The 27263-nt window shown below is 42.3% G+C and overlaps 2 protein-coding genes across 4 annotated transcripts in view; one reads left to right on the top strand and one right to left on the bottom strand.

The window, feature by feature from the left end:
• The window catches only part of DKK3 (dickkopf WNT signaling pathway inhibitor 3), a 47583-nt gene extending 40498 nt beyond the window's left edge, over nt 1-7085 (top strand). For all 3 annotated transcript variants that reach the window (XM_017525732.1, XM_017525731.2, XM_017525730.2), the window contains 4 exons: nt 1476-1568; nt 3104-3248; nt 4252-4408; nt 5510-7085. In XM_017525732.1, coding sequence (XP_017381221.1) covers nt 1476-1568; nt 3104-3248; nt 4252-4408; nt 5510-5732 — 618 coding nt within the window. In that variant the 3' untranslated portion in view covers nt 5733-7085. The remainder of the gene's footprint in view (nt 1-1475; nt 1569-3103; nt 3249-4251; nt 4409-5509) is intronic.
• Nucleotides 7086-10814: 3729 nt separating this feature from the next.
• USP47 (ubiquitin specific peptidase 47) overlaps nt 10815-27263 on the bottom strand; it is a 138771-nt gene continuing 122322 nt past the window's right edge. The window contains exons 22-29 of the mRNA XM_037737567.1: nt 22380-22640; nt 21944-22024; nt 20227-20342; nt 19754-19872; nt 17364-17494; nt 15320-15367; nt 14995-15125; nt 10815-14156 (exon numbers count right to left, since the gene is read on the bottom strand). Of these exons, the coding sequence (XP_037593495.1) occupies nt 13982-14156; nt 14995-15125; nt 15320-15367; nt 17364-17494; nt 19754-19872; nt 20227-20342; nt 21944-22024; nt 22380-22640 (1062 nt within the window). The 3' untranslated portion in view covers nt 10815-13981. The remainder of the gene's footprint in view (nt 14157-14994; nt 15126-15319; nt 15368-17363; nt 17495-19753; nt 19873-20226; nt 20343-21943; nt 22025-22379; nt 22641-27263) is intronic.

Here is a 27263-nt window from a genome sequence, read left to right as displayed (position 1 = left end):
AGACTCAGCCCCTTCGCCTGGCGGCTGTTCACCATATTCAGAGCCTCAGTTTTCTTATCTATAAAAACAGTGATGGTGTCGATGGTGTTGCCTGACATTTGAGGGGTACTAGGAAAGTAATTGAAACAAAAGTATCAATGCTTTGCAAGGGAGCCTCCTGGTTGCTGGGCTGCCAGCACTTGCAGTGTTGTTGAGAGCAGCAGAACCCCTGGAAGGGGATGGGAGGCAGCTGTCGGAGGTCCAGCCTCTTCCAAGTGGGTCTCCACACCGGCCTTCAGGATGGGAGGATGCTCTGGGTTAGAATAGGGAGCTGGTCCCTCCCTTTCTCAAGATCCTTCTGGAAGGTCTACTGGCCCCCAGAATACCAGCCCTCAGGAGGGTCCTTCTCACCTCTGGCTGCTGCATGTGGAGCCCTGAACCCCCTCGACTCAAGGACTGGTGGTGGAAAGAGACCTTTTACCCTGAACTAGTCACATTATCTTGAGGGACCCCTCTGCCTCCATTTCCCAGCTGGCAACATAGAGAAGGCAGTCCCTCCCTGCCGCCTGCTGGGAGGAGTCACTGAGCCAGATCAGAGCTGTCAAGCCTGATACCTCAAAAGGGTGATCAGTGGCTGTTCCTGTCATCACGTTTCCTCCTCCCTGGCCCTCCTTCCCCTGCATTAAAGCTGCTGGTTCCCACGGCTGAGCCTGACAGCAGGTCCAGGAGCTGAAGCAGTCCTGCTCCTGCCAGTGACCAGTGACCGGTGACCACGGCGGGCCACAGTGTGCTCCGCCATGCCTCCCTGCTCTGCAACTCAGGCATTGGGGTGGACAGACTCCGCTCACTCCCTCTTTCCCTATTTCTCCAGCCAGGTGGAGCTGGCAGCCGTGAGGAGATGGCACCTGGGCTGGGAGGGCTAGACTCCAGCCCCCTCCTCTAATTCATTTCCTAGTTGGCAGCTGCCTTTGCTTCTTGCAGGGACCCTAGACCCAGGACCCTGAGCGGGCTCCCTGCGGGCAGGGCTGTGGTCATGTGGCAGGGTTCCTGGTGATGCCCGCTCTGCTGCCTCCAGGTCTTCACAGTTAGCAGGGCCCTTGGGGCCTGGGCTCCAGTCCTTCCTGTGCAGTCAGGCGGGCCTGGACCTCATTAGCACTTTTTATTAAATCCATCTGTTCTGAGTGGAAGACCAGCCCTGAGTCCCTGTGCTCCTGCCCTGGGTGTGGATGGGGCAGGACTGCGCACAGATGGCGATTGTATGAATTCGGTGTGGGATCCTCCAGGCTCTGAGTTGCCAGGCCTGCCAGGCATGGAGATGCTGAAGGGCAGCACAGCCAGGCAGGCTTAGAAGTGACTGGAGTCTGGAGGGCTTTCCTGACCCTCCTGAGCCTGTGGGGTCAAGCGTGGACAGTGGAAGCGGGCCCCACCCTTCCTGGGCACGGTGGGCCTGCTGCTCTGCTCTCCACTGACACAGCTGCTCCCGTGCCCTCCCCCAGGAGTGCATCATTGACGAGGACTGTGGGCCGGGCAAGTACTGCCAATTTGCCAGCTTCCAGTACACCTGCCAGCCTTGCCGGGACCAGCGGACGGTGAGTATGCCAGGGCCTCTGGGGTGGTGTCATCAGGGTCTTAGGCCCTGAGGGAGAAGGCCAGGGGCTCCAGGGTTCTCAGCTGGGCTCCCCAGAAGAGTCTCACAATGATGGGGAGGACCCAAGAGGGGTCCCCAAAGGGGCTGACTCCTAGAGTGACCAGGAAGTCATTCCAGTCTGGGATGACAGGAAGCCATCTGTAGACCCAGGGCCACTCCCATCCTGCCCCATGTCCTCTGGTCATGTTGTGTCATTGATGGCAGAGAAGGGGAGGGACAGCCAGGCACCATGGCTGCACCTGTAAGAACCTTGGGGAGACCAAGGCAGAAGGATTGCTTGAGGCTGGGAGTTCAAGAAGGGGAGGGAAGGAAGAGGAGGTATCCCTACAGCTGTCCCTTCCCCTGGGGATAACCCATCCTTGTAGACAGAGACATCCTGGCAGCCCCCAGGCAGGGAGAGGGGCAGCTGCTCTCCTTCTGGGCCTGCACCCCCACCTGCCAGATCATTCTCCCAATCTGCCAATAAGAGAGGGCAGAGGGACGGGGAAGGAAGAGGCCAGGGCACGTCCCCAGTGGAGTTTACACTGGGAAATGTGAAGCCAGGGCAAAGGAGACGCTTCCTCCACCCAACAGGTGTTTTGGATGAAGCCATATGGACCCACAGACATTTCCTCAACATTTTTCCTTATTCAGACAGTAACACAGCATGCCAATAGTTTGGAAAGTAGAGTGGTTCTTACGACCTTACCCGGCTGTCTGTGGCGAGGCCGCTGCCGTGGCACTCCCAGCCAGCCCCACTCGGTGCCATCACTGGGCACAGCTGTGAGGACCTCACTTTGCTCTCTAATTGCCATGCCCTGTGTGGCTGCAGGACCCGGCACTGACATCTTGGGTGGTGCCCTTCCCCATCTTGGGCTGGCCTGGGCCTTAGTTTAATTGGCTCATCGTTGGACCTTGCCTCTTGGGGCCTGGACCTAGGGACCTAAGGAGAAGAGGGAAGGGCACAAGTCTGTGGGGACCCACAAAGACCCTCTGCTGTTCTTTGCAAAATCTTAAACTGCATAGAAAGACTCAGATCCGACCATCCTGGCCAATGTGGTGAAACCACATCTCTACTAAAATATATAAAAAATTAGCTGGGTGTGGTGGCGCTCGCCTGTAGTCCCAGCTACTCGGGAGGCTGAGGCAGGGAAATTGCTAGAACCAACCCGGGAGGCAGAGATTGCAGTGAGCTGAGATCATGCAACTGCACTCCAGCCTGGGCACAGAGTGAGACTCCATCTCAAAAAAACAAAGAAAGAAAGACTCGGATCCATGACTCCTCCCAGTGCCATTTTTCCACCGTTCTGACCCCCGTATCTTGCCAGTCAAGCTCCCTCCTCTACCCTGCTGACTTTCACTAACATCTCAGCCTGGTCTGCCTGTTTCTACAATGGGAGGACGCAGGTTAGCACACCTGTGGTATCTTCAAGCTGGGCTCTCAGCAGGTCCCCGGTCCCTGAGCTGCTGGCTCTAGGCTCTTCCCACCCTCCGCAGCTCTGCACCCGGGACAGTGAGTGCTGTGGAGACCAGCTGTGTGTCTGGGGTCACTGCACCAAAATGGCCACGAGGGGCAGCAACGGGACCATCTGCGACAACCAGAGGGACTGCAAGCCCGGGCTGTGCTGTGCCTTCCAGAGAGGTGAGTGGCTTCCTCTCAGATGCAGGAAAAACCCTGTCCCAAGCTCCACCAGACTGGGCCTCCTGGGGCCATGTCCATGCCAACCATACGGGTTCGGGTCCCACCTCCTGGGTAGGCTCCCAGATGCTCATCAGTGTGTGCTGCACTCCCACAGGCTCTGCCCTGAGTGGGAAGATCACCTCCTTTTCTAACCCCTGTTGATGCTCAGAAAATCTAAATTAGTTCAGAATACAAGAGCCCAGTCTGGAAGGAACACCCCCAGATGGGTGGGACTGGAGCAGCCCGTTCCCTCCCTCCACTCCCTATTTCCCAGGTTCTTTTTCCCGTGAATCAGCCGCTTCCACTCCCATCTTCCCTTCCCACTGCCTCCCCCGGTGAGGTCTGCTCAGGCTCTCTCCGCTCCCACTAGGGTTTTGAGGAACTCTCATTTGCCGCCTCCGCAGCTCTGCATCCCCAGCCCACTAGTCTTCCCTGCCTGCTGCCTCCGGGATCTTCCTACAGGGCTGCTTTTTGGGTATTGTTCCCCTAGGACCTGCAGCAGCTCCTGCTGTCTCTCACGTTGTTCACGCCCCTTAGGCTGTCCTGCGAGGCCTTACCCAGCTCCACTTACTGTCCTCCTTTTCTCCCCACTACTCCTTGGCCTATTTGGGAATTTCACCGGCTCTGACATTTTCCCCTGAGCTCAGCCCCAGGCCTTTGCTGGTGCCATGCCTGGGCCTGAATGCCTTTGCACCACTCTTAATTTCTCCAGACTTTCTGGTCCTCAAAATCCAGCAAAGCCCACCTCTTCCAGGCAGCCCTCCCTGCTTCAGCCCTACTGATCATTCCCTCCTGAGCTTCGGCTGCCATTCTTGTTTCCTGTCACTCCATGTCTTCAAACCTAACCTGCACTTTGGGGTTGAGGGTGGGAGGTGGGAGGTTGTGCTCCATTTCTTTGTCCCCTCCCCCTGGAGCCCTTCTGCCCTACACGGGGCACGCAGGGGTGACTCCGGGCTGGTTCCAGGCCTGCTGTTCCCTGTGTGCACACCCCTGCCCATGGAGGGCGAGCTTTGCCATGACCCTGCTAGCCGGCTTCTGGACCTCATCACCTGGGAGCTAGAGCCTGATGGAGCCTTGGACCGATGCCCTTGTGCCAGTGGCCTCCTCTGCCAGCCTCACAGGTGAGGCCCCCCTACCCTCCCTCTCAGGGATCCAAGGGCTGAGGAGGTGCCATCCAGTAGGGGCACAGGAGCAGGAGCAGGTTTTCCCTGGGGAAGATGTAGATTCCCTTTAGGATTGCTTTGGGAGGTCGTTGGGTCATGCAGATGGAAGGGGCCAATCAGCAGTCAGTTCCAGGGGTCTGAGGTCCAGGCTGCCCAGGAGGCACAGATCTGGGGTTCATCCAGCTGGTGGCTAAAGTTTCATGAGTGGATGGCCCAGGGAGAGGGCATGGGTGGAGAAGAGCCTGGACTCCCTCCCTAGACCCATCACAGTGACAGATAAGCAGGGTAAAAGGAGCTGGCAGAGAGGCCACAGGGAGGCCAGGAGTGGCCAAGGCTGCTGAGACTCCATGGGGCATCAGGCTCGGGCCTGGCCAGCTTCTGAGGGCACATCTTCCTGTCCTCCCCACAGCCTCTACTTAACCTTCTCTCCCAACAGAATGCAGGGCTGCTGGGCAGACAGGCAGAACTCCCATTCCCCATGACTGTGTGCAGTGGTGCAGGCCTGTAATCCCGGAGCTTTGGGAGGCCAACGTAGGAGCATTACTTTGTGGCCAGGGGTTCAAGACCAGCCTGGGCAACATAGGGAGATCCCGTCTCTACCAAATAAACTAATACTTTTTAAAAAAGGAGTTCTTCCTCCCCATTCCCACAGGGGTCCATGGCTCCCCGCATGTGGCTAGACTACACCCCAGGGTCTGGCTGACTCCTGCCTGGAGGCCCAAATGGACCAGGGTCTTGAAGGAGCGGTGGTGCTGCTGTATAGACCTTGGGTCCTGCCCCTGGCTGTGGGGCCTGAGAGTCACAGGGGGACAGCCCTGTGCTGGAGGAGGGGAAGCTGCCCCCCTGCCGGCACATTCTCCCAAAGTGAGCCTCCTTCAGCCATCATTTTAAGATAGATGTTGATGAGAAGTGAGGCGTGTTGAAGAAGACAGGAGAGGAGGGGGTGTGAAGGGGAGGCTGGGAACCCCACAGGGTCAGGGTGCCTTAGCTTTGGGCCTGGGCCTCTCTCCTGGGCCGGCTCCCACATTTAGAGCCTGGCTTTGCCCCATCTCTCCCCAGCCACAGCCTGGTGTACGTGTGCAAGCCGGCCTTTGTGGGGAGCCGTGACCAAGATGGGGAGATCCTGCTGCCCAGAGAGGCCCCTGATGAGTATGAAGTTGGCAGCTTCATGGAGGAGGTGCGCCAGGAGCTGGAGGACCTGGAGCGAAGCCTGACGGAGGAGATGGCGCTGGGGGAGCCTGCGGCTGTCGCCGCTGCACTGCTGGGAGGGGAAGAGATTTAGATCCGGACCAGGCTGTGGATAGGTGTGCAATAGAAATAGCTAATTTATTTCCCCAGATGTGTGCTTTAGGCGTGGGCTGACCAGGCTTCTTCCTACATCTTCTTCCCAGTAAATTTTCCCCTCTGGCTTGACAGCATGAGGTGCTGTGCTGTTCAGCTCTCCCAGGCTGTTCTCCAGGCGTCACAGTCTGGTGCTTGGGAAAGTCGGGCAGGGTAAGGACAGGACCAGGCTGCCACCCCTGTTCAGATCATTGGCTGCTTTGCCTCTACCAGTTGGCAGATGACAATTTGTTCTACATGGCTTTGATAATTGTTTGAGAGGAGGAGATGGAAAGAATGTGGAGTTTCCCCATGATGTTTTTGGGAAATGTGAAGAGTGCCCTGCTTTGCAAATATCAACCTGGCAAAAATGCAACAAATGAATTTTCCACACAGTTATTTCCATGGGCATAGGTAAGCTGCGCCTTTGGCTGCTGCCAGTGTAATGTTCTGTTCACCCTGCGTTACATGTGTTAATTCATCCAGCAGTTTTGCTCAGCTCCTACCTCTGTGCCAGGGCAGTGTTTTTATATCCACAGTCAATTCCTTCTCTCAGCACAGCCTGGGGAGGGGGCCATTGTTCTCCTCATCCATCAGGGATCTCAGAGGCTCAGAGGCTCAGAGACTGCAAGCTGCTTGCCCAAGTCACACAGCTAGTGAAGACCAGAGCAGTTTCACCTGGTTGTGACTCCAAGCTCAGTGCTCTCTCTGCTACCCCACATCAGCCTTGGTGCCACCAAAAGCACTCCCCAAGATGAAGGAGAATGGGATTTTTCTTTTGAGGCATGCACATCTGGAATTAGGGTCAAACCAATTCTCAAATCCCTCTAAGATTAAACTTCTGTTAGGAACAGCAGTGCGCTCACAGTACGGGGCAGCCGTCCTTCTAATGGAGACAGTGGTGTTGACACTGTCCCACTTTGGCCGTTGCATTAGTGACTTTGAAGGTCCGTGACTGAGCGTAGCATATAAGTTAACTTGCAGAAACAGGACTTAGGTAATTGTAGGGTGAGGATTATAAATGAAATTTGCAGAATCGCTTAGCAACTGAAGACCATTCTCAACTACACGGAGAAAATCAAACCGAGCAGGGCTGTGTGAAATATGGTTGTAATATGCAGACTGCAAACACTGAACTCTAGGCCACTCCACAAATGATGTTTTCAGGTGTCATGGACTGTTGCCACCATGTATTCATCCAGAGTTATTAAAGTTTAAAGTTGCACATGATTGTATAAGCATGCCTTCTTTGGGTTTTAAATTATGTTTAAACAATGTTGCGTTTAGAAATCAAGCATAAATCATGTCAACTGCTCTTCTGTAGTTCTCGGATTTCTTTTCCCTTCTGACTTTGAATAAATGTAAAATCCTTTTAGACACAAAAAGTAAAATAGAAATGACCTGTATTAAAAATTCTTCCATAGAAGCAAATTTTCCACACGACTGAAGCACACCTCTTTGAGCATCAAAATATTTTAGGAATCTTAACTATCTTTGGATGGGAATTAGTCTTAAACAGTGTAAATGCTTCGCTGCCTTCTGAAGGTTCAAATGGAATATGACTGCTATTTTTAGGGAAGCTTTCTTCAATCAAATGCAGTTCTAGGCCATAACACAGAAAGATCCTCAGGGACCATAATATTAGAGCTACTGTGTTGAAGTCAGCTGCGTGCCAGATAAGGCAGTCTACCTATATTCATTCATTTAATCTTTACTGAACTCCATGAGTATTTCCTTCATTTCACAGATAAACAAATGGCGGTGCAAAGAGATTGACAGAGTAGAAGTCAGATGAAAACAGCATCTAGTACATTATGCCCAGGTTATAGTGATTTTTAAGATCGCTAAACACAGAGCTGTTCTCTATTCAATGCCAAAACCCCTCAGGAACACCCTACATTCTTATTACTCAACCGATTATCTACTGAGAGCCTGCTCAGAACCAGGGGCTGTGATACGCTCTGGGGTGCCAAGCTGACCCAGATAGGGTCCCTACCCTGAAGGTGTCCCAGTCTCATGAGGGAGACACAGCCACAGCAAGCAACAACAAAACAAAGGCAGTCAGCCTGATGTGGGAACAGTGTTGTGGAAGCCTCAGTGGAGCACTTGGCTCCGGAGAGCTGTCATGGCAAGTGGCTTTCAAAGATGATGGGAGTTTATCAGTAAGCCACAGGGCACAGGAAAGGGCTTTCTGGGCTGTGGGCAGAGGGAGGGAGGCACAAGGGTCAGGTGCCATGTAGTGGAAACGCCAGGTCATTTGCAGTGGCTGGAAGGCAAAAAAAGCTTGAGGAAGCGTTTGGAGGAGGCTAAAAATTACATCATCCAAAAAAATGATTGAAAACATTGTGGTGAATGAGGTAAAACTAGGTTCCTCCACAGCTGCATATGCCGGTATAGTAGGCTGCTCCATCTTGTCACGATAGCCACGAACTTGTAAGACATGAGAGGCTTTGCAAAACACTTAGCTGAAGGCTGCATCTGAGTAGCTGGAGTGTATCCTTTACTCAGTCCTGAGTGAACTGTGGGAAGGGCTGGGTGGAGGTGGTGCTTCAATACCTTGCTGCTGCTGTCTCCCAGAGCCAGGGTTCCTGCCAAGAAGCCATGGCAGATAAACTCAATTGCTGTCAGGTAAACCCAACAGCTGTTCCCAGTGCCCCCTCCTCCGCCCAGCAGCTAGGGCTGGCCCCAGGACCCAGGAAATGTAAGGCAAGGGCTACCAGAGTTTCTGGAATTTTTTCCCAATTGACCAAAGGAGAGTGGGAAACAAGTAGGGAGCCCCTGCCCTCCATCCACTTTCCCTACCTTTCAGTATGGTGCTCAGGAGGTGGCATTTGGCTCTGGGGCTGCCATGTGGTGATCATGTGACCTACAGGGCTGCATTCCTCTGGAATAGGAATGGGGAGAGTCCATTTCCTTGCTGTTTTTTAGCCTCAATAGGTCACTGGCATTCCTTGGCTCATGGCCCCCTTCATCTTCAAATCCTGCAATGACAGTCTGTCCTTAAGTGCCAGCTCTCTGGCTTTCTGCAGCTGCGAAAGGTTCTCCACTTCTGAGGACTTGTGTGATCAAATTGCACCCACTTCCATAATCCAGAATAATCTCCCCGTGTCAAGGTCCTTAACCTTAATTGCATATGCAAAATCTCTTTTGCCCTGTCAGGTAAATATTCACAGGATACAGGGGATACAGGGTTTAGGACGTGGCCCTACCACAGAAAGATAGAGTCTGAGTCCTTGGTGTTGAGGAGGAAACCAATCCTGGTCTCCACCATCTCTGAACACCTTAAATAAACCACCGATATTATTATTAATAAAGCTGCTGTTAGTTTTTCTGTTATTTGAAGTCAAAAGCATTTCCGACACAGGGCTATTTGGATGATGAACAATAGCCTGCAGGACACAAAGACCCACCAGTCTGGTTCTCTGGGCCTGTGGGGAAGGAGGATGAGGTTGAAGAGGAAAGGGAGGGGCCTGCTGTAGTGCGGGGGAGGAGGGCAGGATGGGAAAAAGGCATTAGGTATTCCTGTGGCCTGCGCATCCCCTCCAGATACTCAAGAGATGCAATTTAACTCTTAGGAGATTACTTTTTGATAGCAATGGTTGGTTTCTGAATTCAGGGCAAACAGCCATGGAGCTGGGCTCCGGCACACAGGGTTTGCTTCAAGTGGCCACCTCAGCAGCAGCAGCACCAGCAGCACAATTGCCCTGTATAAAGATGACAGAAGGAGGATGAAATCCCCTTATGTGAGATTGTGGTGTTTGGAAAACAGATTCTTCCCCTCCCTGACACCTCCCTTGAGGGAGGAGAGATTAGATTTTATTCCCTTAGCAGAAACCTCTGAGGGGAACTTTGAGACACTCATGGAAGATCAAATTGAGGGTTGAAGACTTGGTAGGGACCAGTGCAGCACGGGATAGTGGTATGCAGTTAGGAGGTGGGCAAATGACACAGTAATTTCCTAAGGGACAACCAAAGCTGTTAGGAGTTGGGTCCTTTGCTGATAGGATCCACAGGGCATCTACCTTCACATCTATAAAAGTTACTAGTGACCAGGCAGAAGGGGACAGTAACCTCACCACCTCCACTGCTAAGAGCCGGTAAGCACGTGTCTTTTTCCTGCTTTTTCTGGCCTCTTCCAACACCAGTCAAGCTGGTGCAGGAGCTGGCAGGGACAGCATATCTAGGAGGCACTATATGGAGATTCAGGGGAGCTTGGAATGAAACCACTGAAACTTTAAGATGGTCTTAATAATGCAAAGTAACTTAAAAGTTGTAGGATTGCACTGAGCACTTGGTAAGCCCACTGCCCAGTACGAAACTGCATCTGACAAAACATTTGGCACAATTATGAAAAAAATGGAAGCATCAACATTTCCATCTCCATATATAATACTCTTCAAGCAGGTTACTTAAGCATTATAAAGAGGGTGAAAACAGTTGGGGAAGGGGCTAGTTGGAAACATGGAAAGCAGAAGGAAGCGAAGCTTGGTGCCCACCTGTGAGGGAGGGTTATAGGTTTCAGTGACAATTTTTGACCTGGTGAGCTGACACTCACAGTCGAGATCAATCTCTCCTCTTGTACAGGTGAGCTGGTAAGGAGGTGGAAAGAGGCTGTGCGGTCACGGGCAAGGCGCAGAGCACTCCTCTCAACTCTCTTTTGCCCTCCTAGCTTGACCTACTGATGGCTGCCCTCTTTTCTAAATAGTAACACATGCTCCAATGCATGCTTGAGTTTGTGCAGTATTCTGGTTTCTGAAAGCCAAGTTGTGACAATTAATGCTGTATCTAACCAAATGATCGTAGCCTCCCTCTTCCCCACAGGAACTAAAATCAAGGAGCATCTTCCGATTTCATGAACACTAAACCTAGGTGGCCACAAGCTTCATTTGGGCCATGAACTCCTTTGAAACCCTCATAAAAACTGTTCTACCAGCTCCCTGGAAAGTCACACACATGGTTTTGCCTTTCAGGACATATGGCCTCATAAGATTTTGACTACTAGTGACCAAAATATTGGTGTTTTTCAAAAATTAACACAGAATTGTTAAGATGGAATCGTTTTATTTAGCAAACAAAAACTTGCTATTTCAGAGTGTCTTCTAGTCCATGTACTGTGGTTTAGACTACATTTACAAAATTAGGGCCTTGACGCTGAGCAAAACAAAATCCAGAGGAAGAACTACAGTATCCAATCAAAAAGGAAGTACTAGCAAATGAGCCAGAATAAAAGATTTTATTGTATTCCATACATTCACAGGTCACTTCCAGATTTAGTAACAACACTGCAATGCTATGATGCTGTGCGGTCGTTTAGCGTAAAACCACAGTGTAAGTTGGTAGCTCTCTCCTGCTCGCTTGGCCTCTAGATGTATCACAATACAATTCCTAACTGTGGCCTGGCAACCAATGCCTATGTCCTTTGATTATTTTCTGACTGGGGCATGGGTTCATCACAGCTTCCCAGAATTTTGAAGTATCTTCCCTTACATTAGAAGCGATGGCCAAACACTCTAGTGTGAAGGCTGCTTCACACATAGTTTTCATCTATCATGACCACTCTTTCTTACACACACTTCCTGTACAGACCAGCTACACATGGCACGGTCCTGAAACCACAGGTTTTGTTTCTTTGGTCAGAATGCACCCCTCACCTTGAGTGCCTGCCTTAGAAACGCAGGTACTTGGTTCTCACAGGGTGTGCATGATTGACACAAGTTCATCTGCCCCACGGTAAAAGCTCTTCAAAACCTTTGCACAACTCGTGGGGAGCAGGGTCACAATTTGTTGCATGTGGCCTGCCTCAGCCTCAGAAGGTAAGAGATCATGAGGCTCCACTGCCCCCGGGCTCAGGGAACTCGATCTACACTGCTGGGGCTCTGCCTGTTAGGTTATGGGTGCTCACCAAATTCTCTGAAGCAGAGGGAGGCTGACACAGATTAGCTTTTATTAAAATTATTAAAGTGCAACATTGTGTTTTCACTCTATCAGGCACTGAAAAGCAAGAAGCTTTTAATTTTTCTTTTCTATAATGAAATATATTTTCTTTACTCTTATTTGTATCTGTAATACACCTGCAATTAGAAGCAGCAGTTAAACACAAAACAAAGAACAGAGCAGAAGGCACAGTCTAAGGAGCGGGTATCAGAAGAATGTTACCATTTACTCTCATAGGAATACTAAACCAAAGCCAATCAGACCAAACTCCAAAGCCCATTTTGTTTACAAGTCTGCCTCCTCAGTGCGATAGCAAGTCAGTCCTTTAAAGCAGAAACCCCGTTTATTAACCCTATATCCCAAGTAAGCAGGCCTGTATCACAACCAAATAGCTGTCCCCTTACATCAGAAAATCTAAGTGATCTGAAAGACAATTCATCATAAGTTCTTCCAATTTTCTGAGAACATCACCAATCCCACTAACGCAAACTCAAAACATTACTTCAGTCAAATTTAGCTCAATACTACACAGTTTCTTGAAATAAAAATTAGCCAGAAAAATACCTTAGAAAAGATTTGTTTTTTTCATTGTGGATTCCAGGAGACTTTTTAAGACATTATGGAATTCTCACTGATTATATTCAAATGGCAGAGCCATGTCTGCTAACACTATTTTCTAATTTTATCTTTCTTATAAGAAAAAATTTTATCTTTCTTATAAGAAAAAAAGGGTAAAAATCTGATCTGAAATACTGACAGGATTCCCCAAAGTTAGATATTAACACATCTTTTCATTTCTCTGAGAACTTTACTGTAAATATACCTTTATCGTAGAAATGAGATATTCAATACACATTACAAAATATTCTATTTAAAGATGACGAATCTATTCTTAACCCAGATTCTTCATCCACAGAAGTTTAATGACTAAAATAACACAACAGAATGAACAAATGTTTTATTGGCATGTTCATTGTTGTAAACAGCATCTGGCATGAAAAAGTTTTACCAAAACCTTTTTTATTGATTTTTATAAATTAGATGGTATTTCAAAATTTATGTAGAATTGTGTTCATTGAGTACGTTTATTTAGCAAAGCAAAGACTTGCTGATTCTAATAAACTTTGCAATGAAATCATGGTGACTGCATCAGTCTGTACCATGACCTGACCTCACTAGCAAGTTTATTCAAAACAATGTTAAGACGTTTCCCCAAAGTTAAACTACATGTAACTACAAACTGACTCTAAAAATTAAAACTGGACTTACAAGCATTCTAGAAGATTCAAACTTGAAGTAAATCTTCAAAACTAGATGTACAAAGAGAAAAAAACTGAAGCCACTGAACAGAAAAACCTCACTAACAAGGGCAAGAACAATCCTATGGGACTTAGCACTGAGGAACCTCACTGAGGATTACATTTATATAGATTGCTATACTTCTCAATGTACACAAATGTACATAATGAATGATACATGAAAAGAATAACCATGGGAGATAGTTGAACTGCAATTATGATAACTCAATAGGATCAATTTTATTTACATGCTGAATAAATGAATGAAACATATTCTCTACATCCATAACTTAAGTACAATCAGTTATAATTACAACACTGCAACATCTGAGCTGCCACCTGCTGGGAGCGGTCTAAGGGAAATGTTTTGATATTCCAGAATAATATCTTAATACTCTGCAATAAATGAAACAAAATAAAAACACAACTTCACAATTCCGTACTGGGTTATGGCTGGTTCTAAGAATTTCTTTTCTTTAGCTCCTGTTTTTGCTGCTTTCCAAGAGTCAACACACGTTGCATTTACTTCTGAACTGTCAATGAGGTAATGTGTGTATCAGTGAAATAAACAGAAAATTCATTCATCCATGGCCTTTGCACGGCTTTTATTATTAAGCTATGAGCATCCTGTTTGAGGCTAGTTTTACTAGCAGCTATGTGCACATTTATCCGCAATAAAAGACGCTTACTCATTCCCCTGTCCCCTTTCCTAGAAGAAGGTTTGCTTTTTTTTAAATTTTTTATTTTTTTGCACATCCCTTTTCACTTTACAGTACATTTGACTATAGTGCACAACATGATTCCAAGTCAAAACAGTGGCCCACTGGGCACTGAGCTTCTGATTGGTGTAGAGCAGTCCAATCAGTGCTGGTGTCACCGGGTTACCCCAACCATGTCCAGCCAAAATGGCACTACTCAGTGGTAGTGAACCATCTAATTAAAACCAAACTCCCCCAGGGAAAATGCTACACTATCAGAGTCAGTCTTGAGTCAGATCTTTATTTGGTGCTCCATCCAGATATATTTTTAGTGCTTTCTCTTTACGAGGTGAGTATGTTATACGATGTCCAGTCTTCTGGAGTCGACTGCTTTCTTTTTTCATCAGTTCATTTCTTTGCTCATCTGTCAATTCCATTAATTCTTCGGTTTTATCCCTATATATAAAATATTAATCACATATTAGGCCAGTAGAGCCCTTCGCCTCTATTAATGTATGCTTCAATGCTATGATGCTCCTCAGCAAGATAATGAAATCTGATTGTTACTGGTGAAGTAATATTATTTTATATCCTAGGATGTCCCCGATTTCTAAGGTGTTTATCACAGGAACACATTGCTAACTTCTAAAAATGGCTGAGAATAATCTCCACGTCATTAGCAGTAGTAACAGCTATCACTGTTGAACATCTATTTATAACAGGCATCGTGCCAATTATTTTACATGCAATAGCTCTCATTCTCATAAAATCCTGCAAGGTAGACATCATTGTTGCAATTTTATAGATGAGGAGCTAGGTAAATCAGAAAGCTAGTTTTGAGCCCAGATCTGTGAGGCTCCAATGACTCTTCTTTTTCCTCTACATCTGTGCTATTAGCCACATGTGGCCATCAAGCTTGTGAAATATGCCTGGTCCATATTGAGATGTGCTGGAAATATAACAGACATACAATATTTCTAAGACTCAGTACAAGAAACAAATGCAAAATATCTTATAAATGTTTTTTTATATTGTTGACATGTTATAATAATATTTTGGATATATTGGATTGGATTTAAAATATTTTAAAAATTAATTTCACCTGTTTCTTTTTATTGTTTTTAATGTGGCTATTAGAAAACTTCAAATTATAATCATGTATGGTTGTCACTGTATTTCTATTGGCTAGTGCTGCTCCGTACCATAAAAATAGTAAAGATATTTATGGAAAGTAAGCTATTTATGCACACCAAAAATGTATTACTAAAAGCAACAAAAACATTGTGAATGTTACCTATAAAATATGACTGCACCATCGTCACAGATATAAAGAGGCCAGACATTCAGGGTAGAAACTTTAGGATTCCAGTCTAAATCTTGATGAATATCAAGGACAGAAATATCACAGGGAAATGTTCCTCTACCCTAAAAGAAAAAGAATGAATGAATGCATCATGCCACTAGCCATGTTTATCTCGCACAAATACACAGATGCAAATGAATCACACCACTAGCCGTGTTTATCCTGCACAAATACACAGATGTAAATGAATGAATCATGCCACTGGCTGTGTTTATTGTGCACAAATACACAGATGCAAACATCCTTAGGGCTTTACCTTAGCGAATTCAATATCTTCCAAAGGAATCCCACTGATTTCACTAAGCTGTAAAATAAAACATTTTACTTGAGTTCATTTAAAAAAAGAAACTTGCTTAGAAAAATTGTTTTCCTTTACCCCACAAACAGAAATAGCTTGGTTTAAAAAATGTTTGATATAAAAAAATTAGAAGAAAAAGGAGGTGGCCACCCTGCAAATCCCATGTTCCAGAAATACCAAATATATATATTCCTTCCAGATCTTTTCCTATGCATACAAACTACATCCACACGTTTCCAGAACACATACAATTAGATTAATATCTCTATTTAATACTTCTGTTCCCATATAGAGGAATAGGATACAAAGTGACCACATTCTCTACAATAACTGAACAGTATACCTTTTTATCTCCTGTTGATGGACACTGAGACCGTTTTCAGGTTTTCCCAGTTACAGTGCTCTACTGTATACCTCCATGATATCCTTGCACATGGTGAAACCCCATCTCTACTAAAAATACAAAAAATTAGCTGGGTGTGGTAGCATGCACCTGTAATCCCAGCTACTCTGGAGGCTAAGGCAGGAGAATTTGAACCCTAGAGGCGGAGGCTGCAGTGAGCCAAGATCGTGCCATTGCACTCCAGTCTGGGCAACAAGAGTCAAACTCTGTCTCAAAAAAAAAAAAAAATTCTTTTTTCTTGAGACAGAGTCTCACTCTGTCACCCAGAATGGAGTGTGGCGGTGTAATTTTGGTTCACTGCAACCTCCACCTCCTGGGCTCAAGCAATTCTCCAGCCTCAGCCTTCCAAGTAGCTAAAATTACAGGCATGCACCATGACTCCTGGCTAATTTTTGTATTTTTAGTAGAGACAGGGGTTCACCATGTTGGCCAGGCTAGTCTCAAACTCCTGACCTCAAGTGATCTGCCCGCCTTGACCTCCCAAAGTGCTGGGATTACATAAGTGAGCCACGGCACCTGGCCTGCAAATACTTCTATAGATCAAATTCCTAGATATTTAATTGCACATCTGAAATATTGATAAACCAAACCTGAAAAAAATCATATCAATTTATACACTCATCAAAGGTGTGTATTCTCTGTGTCCCCTAAACCTTGACAACTCAAGGTATTTTTTGATTTTCTAAATCTTCAGCAATTTAAGAAGTGAAAAATAATGATACTGTTTCAATTTGTATTTCTTTTTCTATAAATTGCCTATTCATGTTATCTTTCTTAAAATTAGATTTGTTCATCTTTTTCTTATTAAGGTAGCTCTTTATAAATTATGGACAGCATGTTTAATAAATGTTTTAAATAATTTCCTCTAGTTTGCCTTTTAGCTTTGTTTATGAGTTCCTTTTTAAATATCTTTTTCTTTGGCTGTGCAGAGAATAGGTTTTCATGTGGTCTAAAGTTTCTTTTTTTGGCTTTTGGTATTATGCTTACAAATATCTTTCTCTAGGAATATGAAAATACTTTTAGTATTTAATATTTTACATATTTTCACCTAGTACATTTACTATTTTAATTTTTATAAAAACTTAATACATTTAAAATTTATTTTTGTGTTTAGTGTGAAGTATGGAAATGAATCTTTTTCAAAATGCCCACTGTGCTAGCACCACAGATTGACCAATTCACCCTTTCCCCAGAGATCCTTAGATATCCCATCTTAAAATATAAAACAGACCTTTATCTGGATTCTCTACACAATTCTACTTCATTTTTTTTTTTTTTTTTAAGACATATAGCAATTTAATCTATTAACTACTTTGGACAAAACCGGTCCAAGTAACAGAAAGTGAGAATCCACTTCTGAATGGCCAGGAGCCAAAGTAATTTTTCAAAGAATCAGGAACCTGAAAAAACAACTAGAGTGTGCCACAAGGTGTGACAGACACCAAAAAGAAAGGTTGCTGCACCAGTGTTTGGTACTGCTTCCTAGGTTTTCTCTTATGCAACATAGGAAAAATATATTGTTCATATGTTATATATTTTATAAATACTGTGATATACCAATACAACATAAGATACATATTTTGTTTAAAATGAACTTACCTTCTCTCGCAATTCATCAACACTACTGCTTTCCAATACAACCTCCTGGAAGGGATCCAACTTCATCTCTGAAGGCTTCCACCGTCTTGACAAAACTGCAAGCTGTGACATGGACTTCATTTTCTCTACCCCTAAGAATATGCAAGATTAGGTCATCATTCTATTTCCTCTGAAGGTTCATAATTTGACTTTTCCCTTAGTGCCTGACTAAACAAAAAGATTTACTTCAAGTGTTATTCTTCAAAACTGGGCACAAGAAAAAACCCAATTATCCTAAGGAGTTTTTGAGAATGAAATATTTACTCTCTTCTCTTTAGTCTCAGAATTTAATTCCTCTCTTCTGCAAACTATTGTTTAACCAGTACTCATAATTCCACTCTCTCCTGACTTCTGTTGGACACTGCATTAACAATTACTCTCTTCTCTGGATCTCCAATCTTTGCTTCTCTATTGGCTACTACCCTTATCTAAAATCATCATCAAATCAACTTCACTTTATCCTCTTTTTTCACTCAAGCTATTATTAACCCTTCTCATTCCATTTACTCCCCAATTTAGTGATTCTTCAAAATTTTCACTTTTCCATTGTGTCACTTTTCAAGCATTAGCTCAACTGTCACTTTTCTCTCTGGTGTACACATGAACAACTTCTAATGATTCAGTCCCTTAGTACCTATTATTTTATAATGACAGGTTTGGAGCTCTGTTTCTTCCACAGACTGTGAGCACCTGGAGGGCAATCAGTTGTTCTTACACATTTTTGTAGCACAAGGGATTAGCAGTGTCTGGCAAATTATAAGACAATAAATGTCTCTTGGATTTAATTATATGACATTTCTTACTCAACTATTTTGATGCTAAAACATACTGAAATAATACTGATGCAGGCACCCATCATCCAATACTATTTTTAGACGAATCCATCCCTGCTAACACCTACTTAATCCTTGCAAGGGTGACTTGTCATTAATGATCTCTTCCTGACTTACCCAGACACAGTGATTATTCCCTAAGACCCCAGACACTCAAAGAAATCACAATCTGGAGCACTTGCCTATGCACCATAGTAGATGATGTCCTAGTTGTTTCTTACTTCCCAAGTTAACTTGTCAATTAATCAGAATTTCAACCATTTAAATTTATGGTTGAATTAGACCTGAAGTAGCCTGAAATGGGGAGTTGTTAGTATTATTGAGCCCTCTAAAAACTAGTATAATCTTGTAACAAAATATCCACAATATTTTACTTTCTATAGACGAAAAGGAAAATTTAAATTTTTCTAAGCAACAGCAATATGTGTGTGTATATATATATATATATATATACATATATAAAACTAGTTATTTACCTTGATGTGACCTTCTAAAAGCCAACCTTCCCCCCACAGCCTCCCTCCAAAAAATAATACTTTAAAGGTACCCATGTGGACAATGAAAACTGGGAGGCGTGACAAATAGGTCTGCTACTTAGACCTCCTCAAGGTCACTGTTATGGGTTGAATTGTGTCCCCTCCCAAAAAAGACATGTTGAAATCCTAATCCCTAGTACCTCAGAATGTGACTTTATTTGGAAATAGCGTCTTTACAGTGGTACTCAAGGTAAAATAAGGTCTTTAGGGTGGGCCCTAATCCAAAAGAACTAGTGGTTTATGAAAAAAGGAAAAATAATACAAACAGACAAGCCCACAGAAAGAACACCATATGAAGATGAAGGCAGAGACTGGGATGATGCATCTACAAGCCAAGGTTGCCAATGATGGCCCAAAACCACAGAAGCTAGGAGAGAGTATGGAATGGATTCTCCCCAACAGCACTCAGATGGAACCAACTCTGTTGATACCTTGCTCTCAGATTGTGAGACAATATACATCTATTGTTTAAGCCACCTGCCTTAGGAAACAAAGTCTCTGATAATTTATCAGTACCATGTCCTCAATACAAAATAAGCCATAATAATAATAAAGAAACTAAATAACAAACATGGCTAAGAAAATATTAGCTGAGTTTTCTTAAAATGTATTACAAACCTAACTTTGTAATTTTCTTCTAAGGGGAAATTCATATTCTCAACATTCAAAAAAAGAACATTTAAAAGGCAAATGGGGGCCAGAGAAAGATAGGAGAAAGCTGAAAGACAACGATTATTCTCTCAAAAATAACTTAAGCAGTTACATGAAGACACGGGGGAAGAAAATAAAACTCCCAGGGATAAGACGTAGGTAGGAATCACATCAATCTACACTAAGAATATCTTTATGCTTCACATAACACAAAACGCTATACTGTATATTAGATTCCTTGTAACTCATTATTTTGATTAAAAACTTTAAGCTTCTATGAGTTCTATAGTATTTCTAGCTGATGCTTCCCCCCCAAAAATATTAAAAATACCATCAAGAACTTCAAGGAAAACCTCCCAGTTGCTGGAAATATTAATATCTTCTTCATAAATATGATAATCCAAAAAGACAGTGCCAGGATTCTTCCATGTTTTTTTCCTTAGACGAAACCTACAAATGTGATAAGACATATAAAACAACTATAATTTGAAACTCTCAACTTAAAGACTAAAACTAACACCAAAGAAAAATAAACTATGTTCAAATACAAAAGTCAAATAATGAGTTGTTAAAATCTGGGGAAATAAAAAAATGCTCCCAGTAATTCAAACTTAGAATCCTCTGTAGGAAATCCAAACAAAATTGTAATACTCTTGCTTAGTCCTATTAAACTAATCTGTTGTACTAAAATTCTGAATAGCACAGGAAATTTTAATTCTCCTAGTTTTAGAAAATCATACCAGTCCATTTTAACTGACCACATAGTCTTTCTTCAAATCGCTGATGACATGAATTTTACTTTACCTGTCAATACTGAGCTCTAAACCACATTGCTCCCTGAGCTGAGGAATTAATTCCTCTTTTGATTGCCGGACAGTCATTCCTTTAGCAAACACAGCATCTAGCAGAAACTTGCACGGCTAGAAATGTAAACATAAACTATCAGAGCTTGAATTACACGTTAATTAAATACATTAAAATAAAAATTATGAAAACATTTTATTTGCAACTAAGGGCCTGAGTTTTAGAGTCTATCTTCCTGTTTTTCGTTTTATTTTTGAGAGAGGGTCTCACTCTGTCACCCAGGCTGGAATGCAATGGCAGGAGCTCAGCTCACTGCTCACTGCAACCTCCGCCTCCCGGGTTCAAGCAATTCTCCAGCCTCAGCCTCCCAAGTAGCTGGGATTACAGGCACCCGCCACCAAGCTCGGCCAATTTTTTTGTATTTTTAGTAGAGATGGGGTTTCGCCATATTGACCTCAGGTGATCCACCCACCTCGGCTTCCTAAAGTGTTGGGATTACAGGAGTGAGCCACTATGCCTGGCCTATCTTCCTGTTTTGAAACCTTAGGTCCACTATTTATGAGCTTAGCTATCTTGATCAAGTTTACTTAAAATCTCTGTAACTCAGTTCTGTAAATTAGGAACAGTATTTTCTTCACTGAGTTATTGTAAAGATCAAATAAGATAACACATTCCCTTCTTATAATATTTACAATTTTCAAAGCAAAAAGAACCATTTTTATGGACTAAAATGAGGGAAATGCATACTAATTCTCCAAATACATTAAACAATTGTCTTAAAAGATACATAGTTTCCATAAACTCAGATGAAACATGTAAGTCAAAATGACTGCAATGGGTCACATTAAGAGAAGTAACCTGTGAGATAAAATACGTTGTATGAATAAAGGCATTTTATGATAAATTTATGGTTTTCGTATTTGTCTAGTTCTATAACAATGTTATGACAGAATGTTATGATAACAGGATACTACAACGGTCTGAAAAATATAGTCTTTGCCTTTTTCTTTTGGGTGTTTGTGGTAAGGCTAGTATATCACAGGGACTAAAATGGTTCATTGATGATTCCTTAAAAAATACAGCCTGTTTAGATCATTAACTCACACCATTTACAAGCAGTGTGACCTTGACCAAGATACTTAACTTCTTTGTGCCTCAGTTTCTTTATCTATAGAATGGGAATAAGAAATAATGCTGTACCATAGTTAATTGATGAGGATGAAATGAGTTAATATTTGCAAGCACTTAAAGCACACAGTAGATACTATATAAATGCTTGTTACATAATAAAATGACTTTCAACTGTTATTCACCTGTAGCATTATATGATAGTTTCCAGAAAGCAAGCACACACACACACACACACACAGAAAATTCTTTTTAAAAGCAGGAAAATGTCTCATTTCAGCATTTGCAGCAACACTTTAGAGCAGAGAGATGACAAACAGTGAGTGGTCTGAGGGCCAAGTTCACTGCTGCCTGCTTTTGTAAATAAAATGTTGAGGCACAGCTATTCTCATTGGTTTATTATTGTCTATGGCTCCTTGTGCTACAACAGCAGAAGTGAGTAACTGCAACAGAGGCAGTATGGCCTGCTAAACTACAAGGCTCAGAAAAAATTTGCTGACCTCTGCTTCAGAAAAATAAAATGACTAGGAATAAAATCTCTACAATGTATGTTTTTAGTAACTATATTGTTCTTAAATGTATTACTTACCTCTTGTTCATTGACCAAAAGCTGGTACACTTTAACTCTGTATTCTCCTTTTTTAAGTGCTCTCCCCAGTCGAATTGTAATCTATAAGTTAAAAACATTTTTTTAGATATGCTGTCTCAGCAGAATAAACTACCCATTCTCATCCCATTTTTAAACCTTTCAAAATTCTCTAGATTATAGGTTCTCTGAGAACAGGCATAACTTTTACCTCTGAATCCCCAGCACCTAGAACAGTAACTGACACACAGTTAACATGTTACAAACGTTTGTTAGATGAGTGAAGAAAAACAACAAAAAAACCCCAAATTACCATTAAACATTAAAAAAAAAGTTTCTTCTAGTGTATCTACTTCACCTTACTTGGAAGTAGTAAAAGCTGTTCTCAAATCTATCATTCAAAATAGACTCTAACTACTTGAAGATTATTTTAATCAACCTTATTGTCATCAGAAAATGATGAAAGTGTCTCATTCAGCCGGACGCTCTCAAACTCTTGATTGCTGGCATACACTCGAAAGACCTTGAAGTGAGAGGATAAAACTCCAACAAAGGGCTCTAGGTGTTGTTTGAAAGCTGCCAGAGTAATTCTTTTATCAACATGCACCATCAACCCTAAGCACACACACAAAGAAAAAAACAAAGCAGGAACAAAAATGTAAAAGAAACCTCTGAGTACAAATAAAACATCATATACTTTTTATTACACTGTTGCAGGAAAAAGTACCCCTTTTCAGTTACTTTAGCTAATATATCACACTGAATGGAGAAAAAACATGGACACAGAGTTTCTGATAAGTATTATCTGACAGCTTAAAATGTGGTGAGCTATTTAAGTGTTTGCTTGTTTAGGTTGTCAAACTCAAAAACAAGCTTCTAGGAATTCTTTCAAAATATATACATTTCTAGCTCTACACTGTAATAGTGTAAACTCTAGTGGTTCCAATCCCACCTCCTCTGCTTACTTACTATATGGGACACGGCACCAGTCACCAGCCTCTGCACCTCCATTTTCTTTACCAGAAAAATGGAGATGATAATAGTGCCCACCTGAGTGATGCAATGTGAATTCAGTGAGGTAATTCATTTATCATGCTTTCGGCGCAGTGCCAATACATAGTAACTGCCTCAAAAACTGTTAGTAATATTATCTAATTTTCAGATTTTCACTAGAAAAAATGTCACGACTAGCATACTAAAATGTCTGATTTATCATATGGTTGGGCTGTAACAAGAACTGTATTTAAATGGATCAGAAACTCTTACCTCTTCCAGGCTTAAATTTAAGCTCTCTTGCTACTGTAATAGGATTATCTCTGATGAGCTTCATTTTTCTCTAATGCTTATTATTTTACTCTTTTGTCCCTAATTTTATAAGACACTCATGAGGACACATCTGGAATGCTTCTACTGTGGTCTTCATATTGTAGTAAAAAGCAGAAACCAGATTCTCTGCTAATAAGGCAGTGCTGCCATGCTGCCTCAGGCCGCTGGACCTTCCTGGCTCTAGGGCTCCCTCCATGTTAGGTCTTGTTTTTCTGTGAAAGCTACTTGGAAGGTAAAGGATGAGACCCTAAAACACTCCTGGTTTACATTCCCATGTCATATCAAGGCTTAGGTTGAATTTTTCTCAGATGATTTTTTCAAATAAAATAATATTCACTGCTTTCCTGGCTATAAAATATAGGTTCATTAATAGAAAATGTGACAAGTAAAAATTAGAAGAAAATATGAAGAGGATGATGAACTTTATTCATTATCTACCTTTTGAGTTTTGAGGCAGTATTTCTCTTAATTTGTTTAAAATGTCACATTAATTTATAAGGAGTGCCCTTCTATGTCAATAATCCAGCTTATGGCAAACAAGCTTCTGTTTATGTTACCCAATAAAGGTACCAAATTTCTTAACAGAACAGTGTCATCCAAAAATTACTTGATTAGAATTTGAAAGCCTATGGCTAGATTTCAGTTTTGTCACTTTACTCTGATAAATGGCTGTAGGCAGGTCATCCAATCTCCCTCAGCCTCAGTTTTCCCATGTGATCACAACATGTAACATCGTTGTGACGAATGTAGCAAAAGTCTTTTCTGAAGCATTATTCAAATACAAGCTTTTATGGATATTTTGGTTTCTTTCCTAACCTCTAGTCGTGACATGTCATAGGAAGACAAAAATGTTTGTTGGTTATTTACATAGTTTAATGTGGTGATTATAATCGACTGGTTCTAGAATTTGATGGCCTGGACTGAATGAATTCCTGGCTCCTCTTCATATATCAGATTTGTGACTCTGACTTCTTAACTTCTCTGTACTTCAATACCTTTGCTATAAAATGGAGATAATAGTATTTAAACCTCAAAGTTGTGTTCTGAGGTCAATACATGTAAAATGTTTAGGATAGCTTTGGTAAAGAGTGTTAATTTATTGGCTATAATTACTTGGTAGTTGTAGAGATTACCGTTGTATCATTTTTCCTATCTATCTCTTCAGACTCAAGAGTCATGTCTTCACAGAACAACCTTAAAATATATTTATGATTTTCCTTTTTCTGTCCTTTTTCTTATGTATTTCTTCTTTTATTCTTTTTCCTTTTTTTTTTTTTTTTTTGAGACAGGGTCTCACTCTTGGCCAGGCTGGAGTGCAGGGATACGATCATAGCTCACTGCAGCCTCTCCTCCCTGGGCTCAAGTGATTCTTCCACCTCAGTCTCCTAAGTAGCTGGAACTACGCGCATGTGACCATGCTGGCTAATTAAAAAAAAATTTTGTAGAAATGGGGCCTTACTATGTTGCTCAGGATGGCCTCTAACTCCTGGGCTCAAGCAGTCCTCTCACGTTGGCCTCCCAAAGTGCAGGAATTACAGGTGTGAGCCACCTAACTGGCCCTTACATATTTCTTAAGTGAAATGGTAACCAAAATTGTACGGAGAAATTTCAGTGCAAATGCGCTACCATCTTTATTTAACCTTGGCTTTCCTGTTTATACCCAAGTGCCAATAACTGTAACTAGGTCCTAAAAGGACAGTGTTCTCAGAGAATGATCTGTAATTATTCTCTGAAACAACTCTTGGATAATAACTGCTATCTCAAGGACCATAATTTTAAGGACAGTTTGATTATTGCCTGAGTGAAGTGCCTATACTGTGCATAGTGCATCATTCTTCAAATATCAAATTCATTGTCTACCTGTTCTTTCTTTCAAGTCATTTTATCACTCTGAAGAACGTATATTATTACTCATCATCCATGTTTTCCCAGGGATGTACTTTCAGATGACTGAGGAGCTGCAATGAATCAGTCTTAGTACATACTCAAGAAAAACCTGGCTGCTGGTTGCTATCCCTACATCCCTATCTCCAAACCAGTTTTCTACACATGAGAAGGCATTTTCCAGGGTCACATTTTCTTTTCAAACAGGCTTTTTTTCTGAGGCTTCTAAAGGCCCAAATACATAAGTTATAGTGAATGGTTTCTCTTCTTCACCATGTTTACTATTTCAATGAAAATAGTATTTCATTGACTCTTTCAATGAAGTAAATAAGCCTAGTACGAATTTTCAAATATATTAAAATGGCCAACAATCTCCTTTTTAAAGATTTTATTAACTGTTCTAAGATGAAATTGAGACTTTTCAAACTACAATTCTAAGTATTCCCACTGAATTCTTCCTAAGGTTGAGACTATCATCCAGTCAAATTTTTAGCACATCATCCTAAAACAGATCACTTAAAATAAATTTCCAACCTTTTATAAAGTGGAACTACTTTTAATTTTTCTAATGCCCTCGATGGGTTGAGTATGGTAAAAAAGCAGACTAGTTACTACTATTTTTCCTTTACTAACATGCAAGGAAAAAACAGTGGCAGCAGCTATAGGGTGGTGGCTCCTAATATCTGAGTCTCATCCTAGCAGTGTGAGCTGTGTGACCACAGGCAAATTACTTTATCTGTGCGACCAGTTTCTTAATCAGTGAAAACGGTCTAATAATATCAGTTTCACACAGCTGTTAAGAGAACTAAGATTGTATTTGCATGCCGATCCAATGTAAGCTAATGAGTCTTATGAGGTAAATGTTCCATAGAAATTTAAAGCATTATTATAATATGATTTCCCTTTCTCCACTTTGTCCAGCCAATCCTCATTTTCACACTTGAGTTTCTGCAAGATATATGTATGAATGTCATATGATTCCAGTGTTATTTAACCCAGCTAGTTAAAAACACAAATTTAAATACTTATTTTATTTCATAATTTCTACTACTTCCTTTTAGCAGATAGAATTTTGAGACTATAAACATCATAGCATTTAACTTTTAGAGTGGGTGACTGTGCACCTCCTCCTCCTGAGATGAAACAAAAGGCTGCATCTCAGTCGTCTCTACTTCTAACAGCTACACAGGGCCTGGCGGATTTAGAAAATATTACTTGGATGGATGGATGAATGGATGGACAAAGAGTGGAGCTCTTTTCCAAAGGTAAAAGGAACAATTAGATGCCTTCAGTTCTAGTAATGGCCCCACTTACTAGCTAAACATGCACTTTTGGGCAAGTCATTCATCCTCTATGAGCTTTGGTTTTCTTATCTGTCAAATAAGGATATTAATGTTTGCTTTATGAAGTTTGGAGAAGACTTAAGTAAGAACAAATAAGCATTCTGAAAACTAAAATATAAAAATATAAATAGTAGTATTAATATTTGCTTTGTTAGAACTGATGTAAAGTATTTACTTTTTCAGCTACATCTCTTTTATACTTGAAGAAAGATTTTATATCTTAAACCTGGTTGTCTTGCTAATTATTTGGCTGGCCCTCATCTAAGGTTTTATAAAGGTTCTTTTATTTTAAGTCTCATACAATGCTGGAATGTTTTTGTTGTTACTACTTATGCCAAATGCCCAAACTCTCAGATCTCTTCCATCTTTCTGAGATTATGCATTGGAATTTCTAGTAACTCCTTGCTTTGGAGTTACTTCAAAGTAACACAAAAAAATTTTAAGAGCGCTTTTTCTTACTCTGACTTTCCCAGTTAATTATGGACTTTTAAGGGGGTGTAGCAAGGGAATTGTTGTTTGCATTGGAAAATGGAGACAAGAGCATGTAGAAATAAAACAGTTTCTGGGCATTGAATATCAAATTTTCTAAAGAGTCTGAGCTTTTTAAAAACATATTACTTACTTTTTAATATATTCCTGAATTTTTTACTTAGTAACTGTATCATAATTCTTTCCTAATATTGAATATTATTTTTTTACTTACTATGTCAGAGTTCTGACATAATTAACATCTAATTTATTGCACAGGTCTAAAAATTAGCTGGGCATGG

This window comes from Cebus imitator, unplaced genomic scaffold (genome assembly GCF_001604975.1).
Source record: "Cebus imitator isolate Cc_AM_T3 unplaced genomic scaffold, Cebus_imitator-1.0 Scaffold39, whole genome shotgun sequence".
NCBI classification, from domain to species: Eukaryota; Metazoa; Chordata; class Mammalia; order Primates; family Cebidae; genus Cebus; species Cebus imitator.
Note: the sequence above shows the minus strand (reverse complement) of the source record. Positions and strands in the feature narration are given on the sequence as shown.